Source organism: Lolium rigidum, chromosome 5 (genome assembly GCF_022539505.1).
Source record: "Lolium rigidum isolate FL_2022 chromosome 5, APGP_CSIRO_Lrig_0.1, whole genome shotgun sequence".
Taxonomy (NCBI): domain Eukaryota; kingdom Viridiplantae; phylum Streptophyta; class Magnoliopsida; order Poales; family Poaceae; genus Lolium; species Lolium rigidum.
In genome coordinates this window covers 260,296,130-260,319,854 of record NC_061512.1, presented here as the reverse complement: position 1 = coordinate 260,319,854, position 23,725 = coordinate 260,296,130, and the positions used below count along the sequence as shown (strand labels likewise).

Below are 23,725 nucleotides of genomic sequence, written 5' to 3'. Positions count from 1 at the left end.
CCCATATGTCATCCTCCATGTACAATAAAAGTTTTTTTCTTGGATTATTTTTTGTTCCTGATATTTGGTCACTTTTCTTTTTCTTTTGATCTCATGCCGCCTCTGTAACGTTGAGTAAGTAACTGGCTCATGGGACCCGCATGTCATCCTCTATGTACAATAAAGTTTCTTTTCTTGGATTTTTTTTACCCCCTGATTTTTGGTCACTTGCCTTTTTCTTTCGATCCTATGCCGCCTTTGAAATTGACGAGGCTGACTCATGGGTCCCAATGAACTCGCATATATATGTTAAATATCATTAAATTTCACTTATGTTTGAATGAGCTAAGCCCAAATTTGTCGAAATTCGCCGAATAACGTCAAAGTACTTGCATCCATCCTGCACTCGCGGTACGGGAAAATGGGCCTCCCCGGACCTAATTTTCCTCCAATCCGAACGAAGATATCGCCAGATTTCAGCCTGGGGAGGCCAAACGAGTGGAGATGCTCGCTCCTCTGCTTCCCTGCGACGAGACTCCACTCGATGATGTCAGTGGCAGTTCCAGCGATCCCCTTTACGCCGCCTGCGAAAAAACGCGTATATGGCCACCGCGGCTAGCTGCAGAACTTATATACGGCTAAAGTGGACAAACCCACGTGGTCCAGCGGCGCCGATGGTTTCAACGTGTTGCCTACGTGTCGCAGATGTGTGTATAAACGAGGCGGTATTTGCAATCTTTCAGATGTGCGGTTTGCACCGGGCATGTATGTGTGTGTGAAGGAGGCGGGTGGCCGGAGGCTAGCTGTTGCCTGGTATTGTACGTATTTCCAGTCATGGTGACATCACAAAGGGCTCACAGATTCGGTCATCGTGACATCACCCAGGCATTAAAGATTCATCGAGTAGCAATAAACGTGGAGGATTGTTCGCGTCGAGATCCCGATCGATCCGTGGATGCATGTTAGGGCATCTCCAACACGGTGTTCCAAATGGACGCGTTGGGCATTCGTTTTAGGCGTTTGGGTGGCGAGCAAATATCGGACAGCGGCTCATGTCCACGTGTCTGTTTGGGTCGCACGCTGCGTCCAATGCGCGACCGCATCGCAAAAGTAAAGGAAATTAAAAAAAAAGAAAAATATTTAAATCTAAACATAGTTCATTAAACATATGTCCTATTTTGGCAAATTTGTACATATGCCCTATTTTGGGAAATTTTAACTACAAAAGAAGCCCTCTATATGTGCTTTAAAATTTAAAAAAAAAACCTCTATTAGGGTTTGACGAGGATGCGGTGGCCGCCGGTGCGCCGCCTAGTCCCTGTGGGCGTCGTCACCGTTGGCGTCGATGACGTCCTCGGACGGCGAGGCGCTGTCGCTCAACCGCGCTGGGGACTCTGGCCACGGAGACGACAGGGCCTTCTCCCAGGAGGAGCCGCAGCAGCCCGGAGTTGCGCCTCCTCCTCCCAAGCGCAGGCGGCCTCTCCGATGTGGAGACCGCCGCAGTTTCCTCCGGCCCGCAACGCCGGCGGAGGACGGCGGCTGCTGCTCGCCTCGCCGTCGTTGGCTCCAGGAGCGAAGCGTCTCTTCGGGGCCATGTCAGCGGTTGCGCGTGCATGCGGAACCATCGAGAGAGTGGAGACGGAGTGGGGAGTGGACTGGACAGGAGCGCAGATCCATCCAGTCCACATTTAATAAGACGGGCGCGGTCACCGACAGATGGACCTAAGGGAGACGAGCAGACGAGCATCCGGACGCGACCCATCCGGTTAGGCCGCGAATTTGTTCGGTTGGACCCATCCGAACGCGCGGGCGCGGGATGGATCGCCACGTTGGAGATGGCCATAGTCGGCATTTCTGCTTGTCACTTCAGCTACGTAGTAGGATCAGCCTAAGAGCATGTATAACTCGGTTGCGTCCACCACTCGCCCAGTCGCGCGCGCGTATAGCTGCGTGATGCGGAACAACGGCGCCACAATTCCCGCTAAATTACCACCAAATAATTTGTGGTTGCCGCATAGTTCTGTTTATATTTATGCGGCTCAAGTGGACATGTCCGCAAGTCCAGTGAGTTGTCCATTTACATCCTGACTCCCAACCATGGCCGACGCCTGCTAGCTCCCTCAACCTCAAGGCCCGCCGCATATCCGGCCGCAGCCAGCGCAGCAACCCTACCCCTCCCAGCCCCTCAACGGCGCGGTGCGTCTTCTCCACCTCGAGTACTGCTGCCGACTAGTTCCTGGTCCTCCACAGCTAGCTATGGTCGAATCTCCGGGTTCTGACCCTGCATCTAGCACCACATCCTGTGCCTCCAACCGAAGGGTTGCCGAGCGTCGCTCCATGGCCTTAGAGCATCTCCAACAGGCGCTGTAAAACGCGCGCGCGGCAAAATACCTGCCAGTTTGGCGCGCGCGAGCGCTCGCGCGAAGCTCCAGCAGACGCGGGAAAAAGGCGCGCGCGGTAAATTTTTTGCCGCGCCCGCGCGTTTGCGCCATCCCACGCGGGAAATTTGCCGCGTGCGCTGCCGCGCGCGCTATATAGACGACACGCGCCAAGCGCCTTCCGCGTGTCTCTCCGCCTCTTTCCCCGCGCTCTCGTCTCCGCGCCACGCGCCACCGCTCTACCTCCGCCGCCCGTCCGCCTCCGCCTCGCCTCCCGGCGGCATGCCTCGCGGCGCCGCGCTCGCCTCCGGCTACCGCGGCGTCCGCGCGCGGCCGGCGGCCGCTTCGACGCCGAGGTCGCTCCGCGAGGAGCGGATCCGGCTCGGCACCTTCGACACCGCGCATGAGGCGGCGCGAGCCTACGACGCCGTCGCGTGGCGCCACGGCCGCCCCGCCGCCGGATGAACTTCGGCGACGTCCGGACGCGCGAGCAGGCGGAGATGCTGGCGCCGCCGTCGCCGATAGTCACGCGCGAAGAGCAGCGCCGCCATCGGGAGCTGGAGCAGCGCCTCCTCATCGCCGAGCGCGACGAGGCGATGCGCGTCGAGTGGGCGAGGCGATGCGCGTCGAGTGGGCGCGGCGCTTCCCGGTCGACGGCGATGAAAGCGGCGAAGAAGGCGAGCCGCGAGAAGCGCCGCGCCGAGTCCGCGGCGAGGAAGAAGGCGAGGGCCGAGGCGGCGGCGAAGAGGAAGGAGGAAAAGAAGAAAGGCGCAGGGCCGTCGACCGTCGTCCTCTCGTCCTCCTCCTCCGACTTCCACCGGACGTCGACGTCCACGCCGGTGTCGGAGACGGCTCGCGAGCAGCTCCGACTACGACTGGGAGTCCGACGAGTAGTCGGACGAGTAGTACTAGTATTTTCTATGTCGCATTTGTATCGTCGCACTTTAATATATTCGTATTTCGTTCAAATTTCATAGTTTGTTTGATGAATTTTAAAAAAAAAACGGTCGCGCGCGCTGCAAAATAGCGCCTCCGGCGGAGGTGCGTTTTCCGCACACTCAACGCGCGCTGCAAAATGCAGCCTCTGCCGGGGGCAAATTCGCTATACCGCGCGCGAACGGTATACAGCGCGCCCAATCGCCGGTATAGCGCGCGAGAATTTGCAGCGCCTGTTGGAGATGCTCTTACCCCCAATGCCCTAAATTTCCCTGTTGGGGGCTTTCCAACCAAACAATCCCTTAAACTAAGAATACCAGTGCAGAATGTTCTGTTTGCCAACACCTGGCAGGTCTGGAGCTTCTTGTGTCATAGTATTGCGCATAGTTAATGACTATTATTCACTGCACCGATCTTTTTCCATATTTCGCCAAGCAACAGATCATGTGGAGTTCTGTAAACCGACGACTGAAGAAACAATATCTGCAACATCTGCATATTTCTGTCAATTGGTTGCATTTACAAGCGGAGTCTCTATTTTACACAGCAGATGATGTTGAATGTCCTGCGGATCACCTCTGAAGTCTTGCCATTTATTATGTCAGGCTATCTGGCAGGTCAGGTCCAGCAAATCCCTGATGTCCTAGTTCGCAGCCTGTCAAGACAAATGGAAGAAAATGATTTAGACAGGTGATAAAACAAGAGCAACAAACAAATATAGGTATATACATACATTAAAAAAACAGGAGAAACATACAAGGTAACAAGAGCAACAGACAATTGGTAGAGAGAGAAAAAAAACTGGAGCAAACCTATTGTTTCAACCACATGAGGAAGGATCAGAAGTTCATACTTAAACAGTACCAGCTAGGAGCAGAAGCGAGACATTTTATATTATATGTGCAAAAGCAAAGTCCAAGCGAAGCAAAAGATACAAGCAATATTCACATTAAAGACTCCTACTGAACACCCACAAGCTACTACGAAGTACAACTAAACCAAATCAAATCACACATTACCGGCTCAGTGACAGTTTCAACGGATTTCTACCCATCTAACAATGAAATGCTGATATAGTTTCGATTTTCAGTAAACGATCAAATCAAAATTATGTGACAAAATAAGCAAATTTCATTAAATTGATGTTATCAGGTAAACAAAGCAAAAGATAGTGCTTCTAATTAAAATAGGAGACGCGAGTTATGTAAAAAACCTCTACAAAGAATTTCACAGAAGAAATACATGCGAGTACTCAACTAAAACAGGACACATATCAGCTACGTAAGAAGGTTGGATACAAAAACATATTATGCTCTGCTACAAAGAATTTTACAATCACCTATCAAGCATCCCATTTGATCTCAAATAGGTCCTCCCAAGATGAACAGTACTATAGGACAACTGCATTAACTTAACAAATTTGCTACTTCTAACACAAGTTCAGAAATGAAAAGTGAGCAACGACTTCACATCAATAACGGAAGGCATTTTCAGTATTATAATCAGCGCACGAGTTAATAGTTGTTTCATTACGGAGAGCTCAATTAAATACAATGCGCATGTAAGTATGAAGAAAAAAACATGTAAGCATTAAATATGAAAAATATACCATGTAAGCCATGTACCCGAGACTAGTACTCGATCGACCTAGGAAGGAGCAGCTGGGAGTGGAGTGAAGTAATACCAGGGTCGAATAGGGTGGCCAGGTCGACCTTGACAAAGCCCTGGTCAAAGGTCGTGATGATGGAAGGCATGTAAGCGCCCTTGGAGTCCGTGTCGGTGTTGGGGGCAGCAGCAGCCCCGCGCTTCTGGATGTGCTTCCTGTTGTACTCGATGACCTTGGAGACGATCTTGGAGTTGATGTTGATGAGCAGGATGTCAGCGGCCTTTGAGCCGGTGTCGGGGGCGGCAGCGGACCCATGTTTCTGGGCGTGCTTGGAGTTGACGTTGTGGAGCGGAATGTCAGCATCAGGGGCAGCAGCAGCCCCATCAACAGGACTATAATAGACAAAAGATAATATGTTATTGCATCATGCACATGATGGGGCAGAAGCTCATATTTAAATAAAACATTGGCAATATAGCAATGCAATATCTACAAGTGTAGTACTACAATATCTTCAGGTTGAGAATACTTCTTTGATACCAGAGGTGAACTGCCTTTACTATACAAACAAGTTTACATAAGGATAAAACAGTCCAGAGCAGCTATTAAATAACAAACTAAACATGAAAGCAAGAAGCAGTACAGACATACAGATGCACGAGCACATGCAACGAAACTACAATACTTTGCAACAACTGACCTGACAGCTCCACAGAACCCTAAATCACAAAACAAAACCCCAGTTGTCTGCAAGTAAACCACGAATCTGGGCGTCGTGTTGAAAATAACACATGTAATCGCATCTACAACCCGGCCAATTTTGTAGGAAGTTCAATGAATTCACAAGAAATAAGAACTTATAAACGGACAGAGTAGATTATGTGAATATCAAGAAGACTGACAGTGTTTTAACAGAGGCACCACCCATCGGTGAAACCTCTTCTGTGGTTACAACTCGCCTTTCCACCTCCAGGTTGTTAGCATTGAATCTTGCTGTAAGGAATTCCCCAAATTCGATCCTTGCAGTGGGGTGAACATCCGCCTGAAACATATAAAAAATGTAGTAACACTCCAATTTTTTAGTCAAGGCCTTTTTCTTTTTATCTACACCTGCAGAAGTAAAAAGGCACATACTGCGTCCAATAAAATCTGGACTTCATGGTCAGCTAATTTCGAGCCCACCCATTTAATGCTCTGCTGAAGGTCAGCAGCAGTTATACTTCCACTGTTGCCTCTATCCAGAGTTTTGAAAAGCTCTGAGAGGTCCAGAAATTCTTCCTCAGATAGGCTTTTTGCAAGAACCTGCATTATAAAATGAACATGTCTATAGTATTATGAAAATGCAGATCAAACTATTGCCACAAAATAACAGGAAGATGGGGATCTGAATTTAGTATCATCCATCCACTAGCTCCTAGCATAACAAAGCTGGATTTCAATCGAAAGAATGGGAACATGCATGCATAATTAGTTGAGGTAACAGCATTGCTAACAGTAGAGAAATGCAACAACTAAACAAGTAGTGCATTTAAGATAGGATAAACTTTTCTTACCCTCAAAGTAACCTTCCGCAGTTTGTCAACTGCAGAACAAGAGATCAGCGCCAATAAGACGGCAGAACTGTTACTGTTAACAGGAACCACGGGATCTTGTAGAATCCAGGGATGGTCTACCAGGATACAGAGACATACAATAAGGAACAAAAGGTCAATTTTCATCAATATATCATGTAACACATCAATTCTGAACAGCTTGACAATGACAGAGACATGCCATAAGGAGCAAAATGTAAATGTTCATCTATATATCATGTAATACATCTAAATCTCATGCAATACATCTATTCTAAACAGCTTAAAGAAGTCTAATCCAGGAGATAGGACTTACAAAGAAGGTCCATGAAAAAGATTATGACAAGTCCTCCAATAGTCAGCGTCATAACACCGCAAGAACTTGCAGCAAGACGAACAACTTCATTTATTCCTTGTTCAACTGGGTACACGTCGAATGGCATACCCTGAAGACCTAAGAAGGGACAGACAGGCTCTGGTGCAGTAGAGACTACATCCTGAAACAAGAACGCTACCGGAGCCACGAGCAAAGAGAAGAGATACATGAAGGTCGCTTGCTGTTCAGGGTCAAGCGTATGGAAGAAGTCGATAGCGTTATTAACCGCCTTCACGAAAGTGTCAATCCTTTTGGCTTTCCCCAAGAGAGCAAGAATAATGTGAAACATCTCCAATGGAGAAGGAGTCTACAGAAAAAAGATGATGGCAACACAGTGAGCTAGCATGGATATATTTAGTAGAGCATAAATCAGCAAAATATTAGAAATAGACAGAACAAGAACTTATTGTAGACATCAAGTTGGTACAGAAAAATGCATTACCAATAATATACCGTCGGGGAATGAAACTAGCACTTAAGTCGAACAGCTTGAGGACAAAAATTTCCGTCGGGGAAGTGAAGCACAGCAGCACAGTTGCAAGACAAAGAACCATTTGACAAATAAAATAGAAATACCAGCGCACTGAGTTTCTACTTGCACGCACATTCGGCCGAATAGCTTGAGGGCTAAAACTTGGTAATAAGTTTACCATCGGGGCCGACTGGCCGTAGGCGACCTTGAGTCCTCCCGAAACAGCTACGTAGTAGCCTTGATGGAGAGAACGTGAAGCTGAAGCGGCGGCCGCCCTGGACCGCAGGTGAAGGTGGAACAGGTATTCGCGCGCGGCCCGGGCGCGCGCCTGAGCGCACGCAAGGATGGCGCTGGAGGCCAATCCGCCCTGCGCACAGACGCGCGCGATGGGGCAGTCGCGGGCCTTCCGGCCGCGTGCTGCAGCGTCCGCGGCGGAGTCGGTGCGGAAGTCGCTGATGAGACGCCGGGGCGGCGAGCGACTGAGGGGGCGGGCGCGGGCCCGTGCCGCGGCGGCGGCGGCGGCCGCGGCGTCCGTGCGGAGTAAACCGAGGAGCCTCCGGAGCGCCATGGCAGAACGAGAGAGGTAGGGCTGGGCTAGGGTTCGGAGGGGTAAGGGCGGGGGGATTTGGTGGTGCTGGATGAAGGGATCGGTCGCCGGGGTGAGGCCTTTCCTGGGGAAGAAGGGCGGGTTGAGGCGGTTTGGGGGGGAAGGGGAATTCTGAAATTATTTTTCGGACTACGAAAAGGGGAAAAAAGTTGAGTTGGAAGAGGCTGGCTACTCAAAGACACAAGTTAGAACGAAAATCAGATACTGTAGGAAAGAACTGGGGCAAAAAACTTTTGCAAGCTGCAGATTGTGTGCTGTGATCCTCCAAACCTGTTGCCCAAGAACTACCATTCCCAGAGATGTTATTAGTGAACAGTGTGGAGAAGAATAGCATGTCAACGATTCTGCGGAAAACTGAAAAGAAATTACAGTAACGAATGTGTAACAACATTATACTCCTAGGATGCAACAAACAAAAAGCCTGGACGACTAAATCGAGTCCACTGGGAATCGACCATTATCTTATATAGTAATATAGTTGACTGGAGAGTCCGCATGCTTCGTGCTCAAACTATACCCAGTCCTGATTGTTGCATCCTTTGTGACCATGCCTCAGATAGTAGCTTCATACATGACCAATATCTTATTTATGTTGTCTTGGATCATTCTCTATTTTATTATGTGTCGGTTACAAAATACCTTAGTCTTCCCAGCATCTGGAATTTCTGTATTTTGTTCAGATCAATCTCTAATTGATTTTTGTAAATGTTATCATTTCATTTATTGTAAATGAATCTACAGGTTAGAAAATATTTAAACTTTCATTGGTACATCTATGATACCTTTTTTATTGTTATACACAAGAATTATAAATGAATGGGTACTGACTTCTGCTATTCTATTAGGATTCAGTATATATTGGTGAATCATGTTTTGGATACAAATTTAACATATATCAATCACAAATAACATGTATATGTTATGCTCCTTACTTTTACTACTATTTCCTTCTTTCGATGTTTTTTGTTCAACCTAAAGCATAACTCACGACATACACATAACTTAATTTTCTAAGTTCTCGCAGCAAAGCGCGGGGTATCATCTAGTATTTATAAAGTTTGAGGATAAAACATGAATGTGTACAATACGAAATTGATAGTACTAACTCTGTTCATAGAGTGATATTTCTTATATATTTTCTTACAAATTTGCGAAATTTAGTTTACATGAAAAATTATGTGCAACATACTATGACCGAACTTGTCAAGTTCGGTAATAATCCCGAAATTACTGCTCACAAAAGACCTTCCTTTCTAAGATAAAAGTCTTATATTCTTCGTGATGCCGAAATTGTCTCCCCGTCGTGGAACAATCTTGGTAGTAATAACTTGTCGATTTCAGTAAAAAGCCCCCAAATTACTGCCCGCTAGAGATGTTCCTAAGCGGATGCGTCAGTCTGAGACAGCTCATAGTGGGAGTAACATAGCTAGTAACATCATACATCTCGAGGCATTTTGGTGATATGACATGCTAATAAATGAAAAAAAGAATGAGGTGGTAACTAGCTATGTTACCATAACATCGCACACCCCAAGCCAAGATGATTCTACAACATAATAAATAACACAATGCATGATACCACATAAGTATAAATTACTACCCACTATGAAGATAGTAACCTAGACTAGTAACATATATCATGTTACTAGTCTAAATTATTCCTCACTATGATCAAAGCTGACTTCTTCCAGAGTACCCGTCAGCCACGTGTGGATGCACATCCGCACGTGTGGCGATTGTTCGGACCAAAGCGGTTCACGTTTTTCACCGGCCAGAAACCTACAAAGTCTCACTGAATCGTGGCCCCAGCACGGGTGTACCCAACATGTAAGCCTCTGCAGGTATCTCAGGCCAAAGTACTAGTACTAGTGAACACGATTGGATAACATGTTGGCCCCTGCCAAATGGACCCCAGCGCGCCGGACCCACATGTCAGTGAGTGTTTCCTCAGAATAACTTTGTGAATCACAGGAGAATCAACTTCGTTAAGACAAAAGCTCGGGTCGTCACGCCAGGCAGAAAGAGGAGGCCCGCGTGCGGCGGACCAACTCAAGCATCTTGCTTTTTTTGCCATTTATGTTTACCTCCGATGATCGATCAACTTTTGTCATGTTTTCCACTGGCAGTGGGGATGGCTTCTCCAGCCAGGGAGTATAATTCAATCGTTTCAGCACATGAAACAGAGCTTTCATAAGAATAAGCGTATGATTTATTTTTTTGTTACTACATCCTCTTCGATAAATAAAACGCACGTGTTTTTTCAGATACAAAATTGTTTTTCTTATTGAAGGGTGAATTATTATCCATTTTTAGTGAGAAAAAATCTTGAGTGAAAAATTGAACAACAAAATTCACCGAAGAAATCTCTAATTAAATCTAGATACATCTATATCTAAACGAAACAAAGAGACTTATTTTTGGACAAAGGTAGTTTAAGTTTCTTAAAGGAAATTATTTTCCTTCCAAGCCCGTGAAATAGCCTCCACTACGCGGGAAGGGAGTCATGTTGGGATGACATGGCTAGTAGTTTACGCTAGGGGTTAATTAATCCTAGTAGGGACAACACTTGGATAGTGACGCCTCATCTTTGACGATGTTTTCAGTCCTCTGATCCTCCTCAAGTTCCTCCATCGAGATGGAGTTGATGGAGCTCCGCATTGATTCTTACCACCTCCTTAGGGCGGCGAGGTTAGGGTTTCTCCATGTGCATGCAGACCGATGAGATTTGGTCAAAGGAGAATTTGATCCATTTAGGGGTTCAATGGCGACAACTTTGGCCCTGGGTGTTGGTCCTTGTGCGCATGTGCACAAAACGATTCAGCTATCATCAACAAAGGTAGGATGGGTCTCTCTCTTTCTTTCCCTCGGGTCTCTCTCGAAGCCCCTTTCTGGTCTCTTCCTCGTGCTCCCTGGGCCGGACCGGAGCTTCTCTTGCAGGCGTAGCCACGCGGAGATGGCGAAGGGATGGTACCGGTAGTAGTTTTAGGTGTAGTTTCCTTCTAGACTTTACCTATATGGAGTCTGAGAGTAGGTTGGTAGATGCAGGCAATCAGATCTGCCACGCCATGTATCTCCTTTGCTTCACTGTATCTCGTTGGTGGCGGGCGGAGGTGCATGTGAGGAAGAGGAGGTCATGCATCTCTCCAAATAAGGTCTGCATCTGGAGTTTGGAGCTGGGTTTCTCGGACCAAGCCCGATTCTGGTTGGTTCTTCTCTGCTTTCAAACGATTCTCCCATGGTGGGAGCAGATGGAGGTGATGAGGGAGCTCAACAACTCCTTCAATAAGGTCCAGGTTTGTTTGATGTGCGGGCTCACCTTCGTTGGTCAAAGATTCAAGCTCCTCCCCCTCGGCATGGTGACGTTGAGGGAGGTCAGTTTGCAGTCCTTGGTTGCTCGACGGCGGGTCAGCGCCAGGGGTCTATGAAGCTTCGTTTGGGAGGGCATCCACAACAGCTTCGTCTTGGCTGCTGTCTCTTATGGTCGAAGGGCGGCCCCTCCACCCTCTGTCACCGGCGATGGTTTCTTCTGACCGGTGGTTGCAGGTATTCTTCTACCTCTAGGCTGACAGTTGGCTCCCAGAGCTGCATCCCAAGCGGTAATGTCCCCGGTGATGGCGTTCTTGGCTGTGATGTGTTTCAACGATGCGGTGGAGATGGAGCTGGAGCTGATTGCACTCTGAGATTTAGATCTAGGGTCCCTAGTGCAAAATGTGAAGACTTTGTTGTAATTTCTGATTTTCTTGTGGTATGTGTTGTAAGTTGTAACTCCACCGCTTTTAATTAATTGAGCTTTTGAGTCCTTCGGGACCGACCCTGTTAAAAAAATAAAGGTAGCATGGATCCGGTAGCGATCGTTCGGTGGTATAATGACCTCGACTATATTTTTAATTATGTTAACTTGATAACATAAGTTTGAATACAAGTTAGTTTTAAAAAATCCAAAAATGGGGGCGTTAACCGTGAACCTATTGAATATTATTTGGATAGCACTGAACAAAGTTAGTTGTTGAACTTCACGGTTATGTATTTGTCGAAATATTTGGATACACAACCGATATTTACCAAATTGAGGTGGCCCTCGAAAAAAGACACTCTCACATGATGAATTAAAAATGAATAAGTAATTTGTACTATTGAGTAACTGATTGCCGTGATTTCCATGTACTCCAAAATGAGCATTGGTCGCTCTGACGTCACTTGTGCTGGGTGTGCCACTTGACAGAGACAGTGACTGCAGACTCCTGGATCGGTGCAGCACTGCATCGGCCTGCGTCGAGTTGTGAGCCCGGCGAAGTACTATTGGTGGATCTACATCTACTTGGCTCCGTCCACTCGATAATGTTTAACACAATATCCATTAGGATCCTCATATCAATGACATGTGGACCTACCAGGGTTGGCCCCGCCAGTCAGTGTAAAGGTACCCCCTGCCGTTCCTTTTCACTCTGATTGACTGTGACTCATATCCGAATAAGGTGGCTAGATTCGGCGGCTTAGGTCAAGAAGCGACTGCCAGTGGGACCCGGTGCTGGCCGAGCCCACGGGTCAGTGAGACGGTATGACAGATTAACAGTAGTACCCCTCCCACTTGCTATTGTCGCGTGGAGGAAAGCAGAGGCCCGCGCGGCCGCACCAACTCGATTCTTTTCCGCTTTGCCTTTAAAAACTACACTGACAAGCATCTTCCCACTAGCTACTGTCAGAAAATCGGGAATGACGAAGATGCCCTCGGAAAGCCACAATGGCTTCCTCTACACAAGTCTACGCTCGGGCCGATCGAACCCCAGATGCAAATCCATGCTCGTTGACGCTCATCGGATCTTAGCTTCACATAATTCTTCGTTTCACAAATAGAGCTAGGTTTAATTAAGTTTATGCTTTTCTGTGTGAAAAAACAAGGGTGGCTATATGCTAAGTAGAACAAACCCTTCCAAAAAAAATCTTTATATAGATTTACCTCGCCCCGGCCCTCCCGCCGCCGCGCCCCGACCGGCCCCGCCCCAACCGGCCGCCGCTCACCCCGGTATGCCCCTTTTTGTTTTATTTTTGTTTTATTTTTTCTTTTAGATTCATTGTTGGAAATTCATATATTAGTTTTTGTTGTATTATGTAGATGGACATCGACGATACGGCGTCGTTGTCCGATGATTCCGGTTGGTCGTCGTCGGATGATTCGAATATTGAGGAGTTGCTTCAAGACGACGATGTCGAGATGATGAGCCTCCTCATCGACGTGCAAGAGTTTGAAGACCGCAAGAAACTGATGGATCAGAGGAGAGGGTTGAAGATGGGGCGAGTCACCATCTACCGAAACCGCGCTCTCGGCCACGAGCAATTGATGCACGACTACTTCGCGGAGGTACCGACATACCCACCACGCCTCTTCCGGAGAAGGTACCGAATGCGCCGTAGTTTGTTCGTGAAGATTGTCACTGATTGTGCGGCCGCCTCAGATTACTTCAAGCATCGTAAATCCGCCGCCGGTATCATGGGGTTTAGTGGGTACATAAAGATATCGGCGGCAATGCGGGTGCTCGCCTATTGCATACCCGCGGACTACACTGAAGAGTATCTTCGCATTGGACAAGATACAACCACGGAGTCCGTCCGTAGGTTTGCAAAATTGGTCATCCGGTTGTATGGTGATGTGTATCTTCGAGCACCCAACAAGGAAGATACAAAGAGATTGATGGAGATGAATGAAAAAAGGGGATGGCCGGGGATGCTTGGTAGTCTTGATTGCATGCATTGGACATGGAAAAATTGTCCAAAGGCATTGCAAGGCATGTATTGCGGTAAAAGCCGTGATACAACCATTGTGCTTGAGGCCGTGGCATCGGAGGACACATGGATTTGCGTGCATTTTTTGGTTTGCCGGGCACACTCAATGATATCAATGTGCTCAATAGGTCTCCTTTGCTTGCAAGATTAGTTTCCGGGGATGCTCCTACTTGCAACTACAAGGTCATGAACAATGAGTACTCAATGGGATACTATCTCACCGATGGCATTTATCCTGAGTGGGCAACTCTTGTGAAGTCCATCAAAGAGAAAAATGGGGTGCCATTAACCAAAAAAGAGGCTCTTTCACCAAGGCACAAGAGGCAGCACGCAAGGATATTGAGAGAGCTTTTGGTGTTTTGCAAGCAAGGTTTGCCATAGTTCGGGGTCCAGCTCGTTTTTGGGACAAAAAAACCTTGGAGAACATCATGAAATGTTGTGTGATTCTACACAACATGATCCTCGAGGATGAGAGAGGGTTAAACCTGCCTTGTTTCTATAATAATGTTGGTACCCGTGTGCAACCGGAAAGAAACAGTTCTCGCGTACAAGCTTTTCTTGAAGCACATCGTAAGATTGAGAATGAAAAGACTCATGCCCAGCTCCGGGATGATCTAGTAGATGGGCGGCGCCAAGGCCAATGATCTACCATTGTTTTACTTTTCTATGTCCTATTTGATTCGAAATATTATTGTTATTTGCAAAAACATTGTTGTAATAACTTGAATGATTTTATTATGTGCTTGAAAGTACTATTCGGTGTTGTAATAATAATTAGAATGATTATTATTTCTTTCAAACTGTTATTGAGATGATGAAATTTGTGATATGTCATATGACAGTTTGAAGGGTTGGGGTTGGGGCAAAGACTAGAACCCTCAAACCCAACCCTTATAGAGCTATAAGGGTTGGGTTTGAGGGTTCTAGTCTTTGCCCCATTTTTTCAACCTCTAAACGTGCCAAAAAATGCCCATTCTCAACCCTTAAAATGGTTTGAGGGTTTGAGGGTTTAGGGGTACTACTAGTGATGCTCTTAGTGCCTAGGAGCAGCTGTTAAACGTCTGGTTTGAAAAACTATGCTATGGTGAAGTTGTAGTAGGTTCTGGTTCCGGTCGATGGGTAGGTCATACCATTCGCCTAGCTGACTCTGTTCCGTTTTGGTGGTGATATTTTGGTGCACTCTTGAACCTGGTGATGAGGAAAAATGCTGGTTATTTTGCAGTAATGCTAGTTCGATCTTGTCTTTGTGAGCTTTGGTTTGTTCCTCGGATGGGTCACCAGTTGATTCATTGTTTCTTGTGTGCATCTTCTGCATTTTGTTGCTGCACTTGTTCAGTTCGTGTTTTGCAATAGCAGGTCGAATGCTTATTGTTTGCCTGCTGACCAAGCTCCTCTTGGGCCATCAGCATCCAAAAGGAGCCAACACCTGCCATGTATGTCAGGAGCTTTCTTGTGTTACAACAGTATTGCGCAAGTCTGGAATTTTCCCGACCACCTGAAGAAAATGTGTTCCTTGACCATGAAGCTGGTTAAAGTGTACCACTTGCACGCTTACTATAATTCAGGACTCTGAAACTAATAGTCCGTACAACTGATTGCATTCACATTTAGAGACAACCAGTTTGCCATGTGCGAAAATTCGCGTCCTAAAAGACCTCACTGCTATACAAGGTTGCCGATCCCTGCGAGCTTACAAAAAAAATTGATCAGCAACATGAGTACTGGCGTAGTTAGGCAAACAGACATACAGGTTGATCAGCAACATGCGAGCATCAGCTCTGGGGCAACAAACCTGCTCATTCCGACGCACTGGGACATCATCCCAGTTGAATATAGCAAATAGATTGCTCGATCATGCAGAAGCAGCTGTGTCCCTTCCTGCCTCCAGCGTCCCAGTGTCAGCAGTCCCAGTCCCAGTTCCTCCCCCGTGGAGCTCCATTGGCATTCCTTCCTCGGTCTGTTACGCCGGAGTGAGAAGACGGTGACGCCAGCGAGCGTCGTCCGCCTGTTCGTCGGGGCGATGGCCGGCGAGTACCATGTCGTGTCAGGTACAGGTAGTAGGAGAGGCTGGCCGGGGACGAACAGGGACCCAGGCAGGCTGGAGAGCGGCGCCGGCGTCCAGTGGAGATGTGCGCGGTGGTGGCGGTCTGGTCACCGTGGACCGGAGTTGCAGCAACAGTGCCCCTCGAGGTTGGCGAAACCGGGCGCGAGGTCCCCAATCCTGCATGCGCACTGGCATCACAGAGAGCGCCAGTGGAGTGGAGGGAGCTGCTCGTCGGTGTCGGCGTGACACGCACCCAGGTGAGAGTCGAATCAGCAGGAGGGGCGCCAGGGCGGCCAGTGTCGTGGTCACCAGCGAAGGGCGGCGAGAGGCAGCCGGCTGCGCGGTTACGGCGGGCGCGTGAGGCGCAGAAGCCAGACGCAGCATGAGGAGCTGCAGCCTCCCGGCGCCGTGGAGGCGGTGAAGCACGGTCGCGAGGCCTTGCCTTACCATCAACGGATACAGTACGGCCTGCTACGTGTCAACTAGTAATAATTAGGCTGCAGTACCAAATATCGCTTCACTGTTATCTTTGTACTTCGTAATCTGAACGGCAGTTTCCTGCAACTGCCCTAGAAAGTGAGCTCGTGCAAGCTAAAACGACCTTCGCTTTCAGTCGCCCAAACATAAGCTTCAGTTATTTTTATGTAGTACTCCCTTTTAATTGATTAGGGATTTAGTATAAAGGTATATTAAATTCGAGTCAACTAAAAAAGATCGGACGAAGTAGTTGATAATTTGGGACATTGACTTGCAGTTACCTTCAAAGACTTGTTTGGTGGCGTTTAGGGTTTCTTCGCCTCTCGTCGGAACCATCGGCGATCTGCTCGCTTATGTGGCTTTTGGGCCATGGATACGGGGTGGATCTCGTTTTAGGGTTTTAGTTTCGTGGGGCGGAGCTCGGATGGAGGTGGTGGCGTCTTTTTCAATAAAGTCTTCCTGGCTTCGACCCCATCTTGACGGTGATGTTGAGAAACTTGTGCGAGTTGTGTGGTTGTCGAGGACTTCTTCTGGCTGGGGAAAATCTCCGGATCGTTATGGAATTTCATCGGTGGTTTGTCTTTCTTTTTGTCTCCGGGAGGAATGTGGTCTTGTTGACTCGTTCGGCGACTTCCCGTCCGCAACCAACAACGTTTGGCCGACTTGGGGAGGAGCGGCAGCGGCGGCGTGCGTAGACAAGGTGTTGAGGTTGGGCATCTCAAAAATTTCGTTGTAATTTTTCGTTTGTGTTGGGGTACTTTGTATTGTTCGATGATTCTCTTGATGCCAAGGTTCTATTAGTACAAAAAATAGGCTTGTTTTTTTTTCGTTTTCCTGCAAGATTGTCCAGATGACCAACATGACCACAATTGCCACATGATTTGAGGTTTTGGTTGGTGACGGGGATGACCTGTCTTAAACCTGCCCATCTGAACACAAGATGTTGACCACATCATACCGTATGAACAAGTGTTGTGGGTTTTCTTTGGTCAAATTGCAGAAAGAGTAAAATGCATCACGGTACCAGAACTTGGAGAAGAAAACGGTCACCAATCTTAGAAATACGTGACCTATGGTAACTAAATACGGCATACCCATTATTTAGGTCACTGGCTCACAATGTAGATACGTATTTGCTGGCATGGCAAGTGGTGGAGCCCGTTTGTCAGCCTCCCAACTATTTTCACGGAGCAGAATAAAGAAACCTAGGATAAAGTTAAAAAAATAAGAAAGGGCTAAATTGCAAAGTCAGCCAAAGATATACGGATTTCAATCCCCTTCACCGTGCGTGTGCAGGTGGCCGGAGCGGGGCTCGCCAGACCCATCGTGAGCTACTGTGCTGTCGTTGTCTTGCGTCGCCACACACCGCGCACACTCAATCCAGCGCGCCGGCCGGTCAGATGGCTAGCCGCACGTCACGCTGGGAGTTGTTGGCGCACAGTCCGCGTTGCATAAATTCCGATTCTTACTTGCGAAATTTTTTTGTCTTGCAAATATTTTAGCAGAAGCCTCTAAAAAAACAAAAATTTAGCAGAACAAAATCTTGCAAATAGAAATACTTCTCCGTTCCAAAAAAATTCCACATATTTATTTCAATTTAGATGTGTCTATACACTATTATATCTGCCCATTTCCCCCTCCCCTGCTCGCCTTGTCTATAGTAACCTTAAGAGGGTTTCCTCTTTGATGGGGCCGCCGATAGCCGCTCCGCCGGATTAGCTCGTCGGAGTGAGTCTTCGCTGGCACCGAATTTTTTTGTCTTGCAAATATTTTAAAATCTCTCAAAAAAAAATTAGCAGAAAAAATCTTGCAAAAGGGCCATATTTTAGTAGAAAAGATCTTGCAAATAGAAATACTTCTCCATTCCAAAAAAATGCCACGTATTTGTTTAAATTTAGTTGTGTCTATACACTAAACTATATCTAGATACATCTAAATTTTAAGAAATTCGATACTTTTTTTAGACAAATGGAGTGTATGAACTAAAAACAATATCAAACATCTATGTGGGGGTTTTCCCCTCCAGCATCCCATGGCTATGCCATGTGGGCCGAGCTCAGTGCGGCGGTCGGATCTTCCGATCACAACCAAAGCCAAAATAATATTGTTCTAACGGTTAGCAAGTCACCGATGCCAGAAGAATCTGGCAGACCCTCTACAAAGCATATCATGCCACGAAGAAGAAAATGTCAGAAATGGCGCCCTAGGTCTGGCTAAACAAAACCAGGGAGCACAAACCCTACACGCTCACTAACAAGGTTTAAACTGGCCAACCATCATTGGTCGGAACTAGAGATGGACGATCAAGATGTACAACTACACCATCCTACCACTCGACACTATAACACCGCGGACAAATCGAGTACAATAGATGTCGACACACCGAGATCCACCGCTCCAAGTGAGTAGCGACCGCTTAAGGACTTGCTTCATGCCTAGCCTACAACCTTGTTCATTGAGCAAATGATTTGTGCATTGAGATTTGGGAAAGGATCCCGAGTTTCTAGGTTTTATTTTAGGAGCATCCGGTGTAAAATGTACAATATTAGTTTCGTCTTGCCGGAGTCCAATGTAACAACAATGCCCGCAAAAGAGTCCAACGTGCTTATAGGACAACTTTTACTTAATATTTTTTCCGTCTTGCCGAGGTTCTATTGTTGGGATGAGGACTATGAATTGTTTCACACCTTGGACGTAAATTACGGCCTGAATAATGAATGTTCCTCGTGGACAAATTTTTGATACGTTTGGAAACAAATTAAAGTAGTATTATAAGCAAAATCACACTCTAATCACTCAAAAAAACCACTCTCTAATGGAATCATATTCATGGTTTGCGGGTTTCATTTGTAGAAAGAAAAACCTCCTGCCGCTGCATGAAGGGTCGCCCCTTGCTTTTTCTTCACAGTACTTGAACCGCAACGGCTACATGACGCAAACGCACTTTTACATGTTCTGTGGGGTCCGACCGAGCGACCACCGGTTCGCTGCGCGGCTCTGTGGTGGTTAGACCCAACCGCATCGCAATTTGTAGACCCGGCGCGCCGAGAGTTCCAGCGCCAAACTGGCAAACGCGCATCTCCGTGCGAACATTATACCAAGAAAAAAAAAAACACGTCAAAAGAAAGTCGAGAGGAAGTTGTACGTAGTACTAGTATCTTTTTTTCGCAAAAACTACAATTCGTTTTTGCGTACGTACTGGTTCAGTCGTATGAATGCATCATAGCATACGATCCATCAAATCGACCATACATATAGCGAGTAGTTTTTTTTTCGGAAACTGCATGTCCTATTTGCTTCGAGAAACTCGTTCTTCCGCTAAGTATTTCTTGGCTTCTCGACAAGAAATTTTGACAAAAAACGACCACTTCTCAAAGGAAAAAAAAAAAAGCCAAAAAGAACCACCTCTCCTACCAAAGGACACATCGCCCTGCCGCCATTAGAGCATCGTTAGATTGCATATATCTGTATAGGTGTTGCGTATGTATTTTGTACGTATTATGTACTTTGTAACCCTAACCCTAACCGGCCTATGAGCCTACATATACAACAGGAACCCCGTGGCCTAAACCACGCGTGGCTTCCCCCAAAACCTCTCTTCCTCTCGGTTTCTACATGGTATCAGATATTCTTCGATCCTAAACCCTAGTCGTAGCTCACCCTAGCGCCGCTGGCTCTCCTTCGCTGCATCCATGACGACCCCGGCCGCCTCCCTCAACGCCACGAGCGGCGCGATCGTCTCCGCCTCTGGCGCTACTCCGCCGGCGACTGCGCCCCGTTCCGTCGCCCCGCTCGTCCTCAGCTTCTCCTCCGGCAACCACTCCAAGTGGTCCATCTACATGCGCGCCGCCCTGGGTCGCGCAGGCCTGATCGGCCACGTCGACGGCACCGTCGCCGCCAACCCCACTGACGCTGCGTGGGCCGGGACGACTACTCCGTGCTCAACATCCTCCACTCTGTGACTAGTTGTCGTACCGTGTATTGGCCCACCGTCGCAAAATCATCTTTTTTGAATGTGGAGCTAGTAAGTAGAAATTTGATGCCTTCGTTGCACAAACTAGCTAGTTATTTTACTATCTTTTTTTTCACAAATTAGTTACACTTTCTTTTTAGAATAATAGGGTTCCCCCCTTGCTCCATTTGGAAATTTGAAGTCGACAGAAAGTAACAATGTCAACAAAATTTTCTAACCTTTTTATTAAAACTTTGAAAATTGCGGTACTTGAAATAATATGAAGTATGAACTAACTAATTTAGAAAGTTTTAAACATTTTGAACTGGCGGCCTGGAAGTTTTGTCACCTTTTGGGAGATTTTCCCAAGATTTTATTATTCTTTTCAACCTTTTAAGTTCTGAGACACACCACCTGATGACGTTGACATGCAGTGCCACAGCATCACTTTCTCATGGGCGCCGGTCGCTAGACCTGTTGATAATCATCTTACTCTGTGACGTTGATGTTCTCTGCAACAAAAAAGTACAGGAAAAATGAGCAACAGTTTCTGTAGTTTCCCCTATAATTTGCTATAAAGGAGCTTTCAGCTACTCGTGACATTGCGGTCAGAAATATAGTGTGAACTGCGCTCCTTCATCGGTCCACACGGCGATCGATCACCAGCGTGTGAGGTTGACGAGACTAGTCACTGACCGACTGACGGATGGAGCTCGTCGCAGATCAGCCCACACGTCGATATGATTTAAGGCCACAGTGTACATTACAAGGAAATGCAACGATTTATGCTCAGTTTCAGTTAACAATTTCTGAACCAATGCACAGTATCATACAACACCTACGTCTAACTTCAGTCAGTTGTTTTCAAGTTTCAACACAACTCACGCAACAGCAGCAGCTAGTCAGTTTCAGTACGAGGCACCCTGGAAAATCCCAGCGAACTTTGTGATCGCCTCCTCAGTGACGGCGTCGCCCTCGTTGATGATGCCGACGTGGCCGCAAAGAAGCTTCTCCGCCATGGCCGCGACGGCAATAATGGATTTCTTGCTGCGAATCCTCAGGCTGCTACGCCGGAGCGAGAACCCGGTGACGCCAGCGACCGTCTTCCATCTGTTCGTCGGTGCGATGGGCGGCGAGGACCATGCCGGGTAACTGGGGTAAGGTAGCAGGGCGGCTGGCTGGGGAGAACAGGGCCCCAGCCTGGAGAGCGGCGTTGGCGTCAAGTGAAGGATTGGAGAGAGCCAGAGAGGCTGTGTACACGGAGGGGTGGCGGTCTGGTCACCGTGTACCGGAGTTGCAGGCTTGCAGCCATAGTGCTCGTCGCGGTTGGCGAAGTCGGGCGTGGGGTTCCCAATCCCGCATGCGCACTGGCATCACTGGGAGCGCCAGTGGAGGGAGCTGCGTGAGCAGGGCCACTCGTCGGCGTCGGCGTCGGCGTGACACGCACCCAGGTAAGAGTCGGGGCAGCGGTAGGGGCGCCAGAGCGGGTAGTGTCGTGGCTGCCAGAAGGCCGGTGAAGCAGCCGGCCACGCAGGGAGTCCAGTCCAGCGCGGTCACCGTGCACGGGCGCGTCGAGGCGCAAGAGAAAGGGAGTGCTCAAGGCGCCTGCCAGAGGCAGCATCAGGAGCTGCAGCCTCCCGGCGGCACCCATCACCTCTTCTGTCGTCGCGGTCGTCAGTCCTGCGGTCACCGGCAGGGGCCCGGGAGCGGCACCGGAAATGCCGATCCGCCCAGTAGTTCCGGTCATCGCGGCGGACGCGGGGCTCGTGGTCATCATCGTCTCTGTGCCGGCCGCGGTCGTCATCCCGATGGTGGTCGCTGCCGCGACGTGGAGGAGGGGAAGCACGGTCACGAGGCCTTGCCTCACCGTGGCGTGGACGACTATGGCGAATGACGCAGGTAGTGAACTACTAGTACAGCTGTGGCAACTCGCGCAACAAGAGCAGCGTCGGTAGTCAGTTTCGGTACGAAGCACCTGGGAAACAGAGCAGTGCATTGCTATGCGTTATTACCCGCAAAAAATGTAGTATTATTAACTAACAAATAATTAAATAATTAAGCTTTACAAAAACTAATAAATAAAATCTTTACAAAAAATAATAAATAAATAAGCTGTAGTACTAAATATCTCTTCACTCTTAGCATGTGTGTACTGCTTTGTAATCTGAACTACTGCAATTTGTTGCATCTGCCTTAGAAAGTGAGCTGGTCTCTGCAGAAACTGTTTCTGGCTGTCACCGTGGCTTATCATTTTTTACTTGTGCTGGAAGGTGGCGTCCATCCAGATGGGTGAAACTGTAAATGATATGGATTTTTTTTTGTAGCCCAAATCTGCAACATCTTCAGAAAATTGTGAGATTGATGCTCTTGATCTTCATGACTTTCTTCTGGTTTAGGTGTCTACATTCAAGCAAAGAGATGAGGTTGAACATGACTTTCTTCTGGTTTAGGTGTTTCTCGTTGAGGTACTGCTCCTGTTTCAGGTATTGGTCCTGGTTCTTTCTTGACATTCCCATTCAATTTCAACCCTCTTTCTTAAAAAAAACCCAATTCTTTTCTCTTTAACCATATTTTGAAAGAAGTCTGTGAACAACAATTTCTAGGACCTAGTTCAAACTTTCCACAATTTAGATGCGAAATTCGGAACAATTCATGCAACAAAAGCAAAATTGGAACACCAAATTACATCATGGAGAGGGAGAGAAGCTTGCAATAATGCAGGAGCACTCGAATGCTAGCTGCTGCGTGCGCCAGGAACATCCGCTTTGGCTGCTAGCTGCTGCTCAATGCTCAACGCGCGCGGAAGAAGCCGGCGACCAGCCTAAGCTAAGTTGTGGGCAAGGACGAGACAAGCCCCACCGGACCACCGGCCACCCACCACTGCTAACCGGCCGCCGTCCAGAGTCGAGAAGAAGCTCGTCTCGGGCTCTATCCCGATCGTTGCTTCTCTTGTTGATGGCTCAGCTCGACATGGATGAATTGGCCTCGGGGGTTGCAGTCCACGGTTAATAGAGAATATGCAATTTTGCTTGGGGGAGCATGGCCCATGTTGGCCCCCGTGAAGGTCTGCCTGTGGCGAGACCTACCCACAAACCCGTCGGCTTTGCTTGTCCACCGCTTTGCGACTTATGTCATCTGAGTTTAATCCATTTTTGCTCAACAAGATGTGTGTTTACAATTCCTAAAAGTTTCGGAACGAAATTCACAATACAAACAAAGAAACAAAAGGAGACAAATCAATCATGAATGTTGTCACAAGTAGACAAAAGTGATAATGACACTATTCACATATGAATTTTTCATTTTTGTTTCTCTATTTGTATTTTTTATTTGATTCTGAAAATTTTATAGGTCATCAAAACACATATTATGAGCACTCACAAAATTTATTTGAAGTTTTTAGACTTGTAAATTCTAAATTTGAAGAGAACATGGAAGCATCGAGTACTAGTGCTGGAAGGTATTGTTCATGCAAGCTGCGGACATGTTGGTGGCTCTGCTGTGTGAGATACACTTTTTTGACAAAAGGAATATATTAACATAGCG

The 23,725-nt window shown here is 47.5% G+C and overlaps 1 protein-coding gene across 1 annotated transcript; it reads right to left on the bottom strand.

The window, feature by feature from the left end:
- Positions 1–3,625: 3,625 nt before the first annotated feature.
- LOC124651149 lies at positions 3,626–7,605 on the bottom strand. The gene is made up of 7 exons (XM_047190282.1): positions 7,289–7,605; positions 6,787–7,153; positions 6,453–6,568; positions 6,034–6,201; positions 5,802–5,941; positions 4,978–5,291; positions 3,626–3,948 (listed from the first exon to the last, which is right to left on the bottom strand). Exons 2-7 carry the CDS (start codon positions 7,133–7,135, stop codon positions 3,890–3,892), a joined length of 1,146 nt encoding a protein of 381 aa, XP_047046238.1. The 5' UTR covers positions 7,136–7,153; positions 7,289–7,605; the 3' UTR covers positions 3,626–3,889.
- Between the last annotated feature and the right edge of the window lie 16,120 nt (positions 7,606–23,725).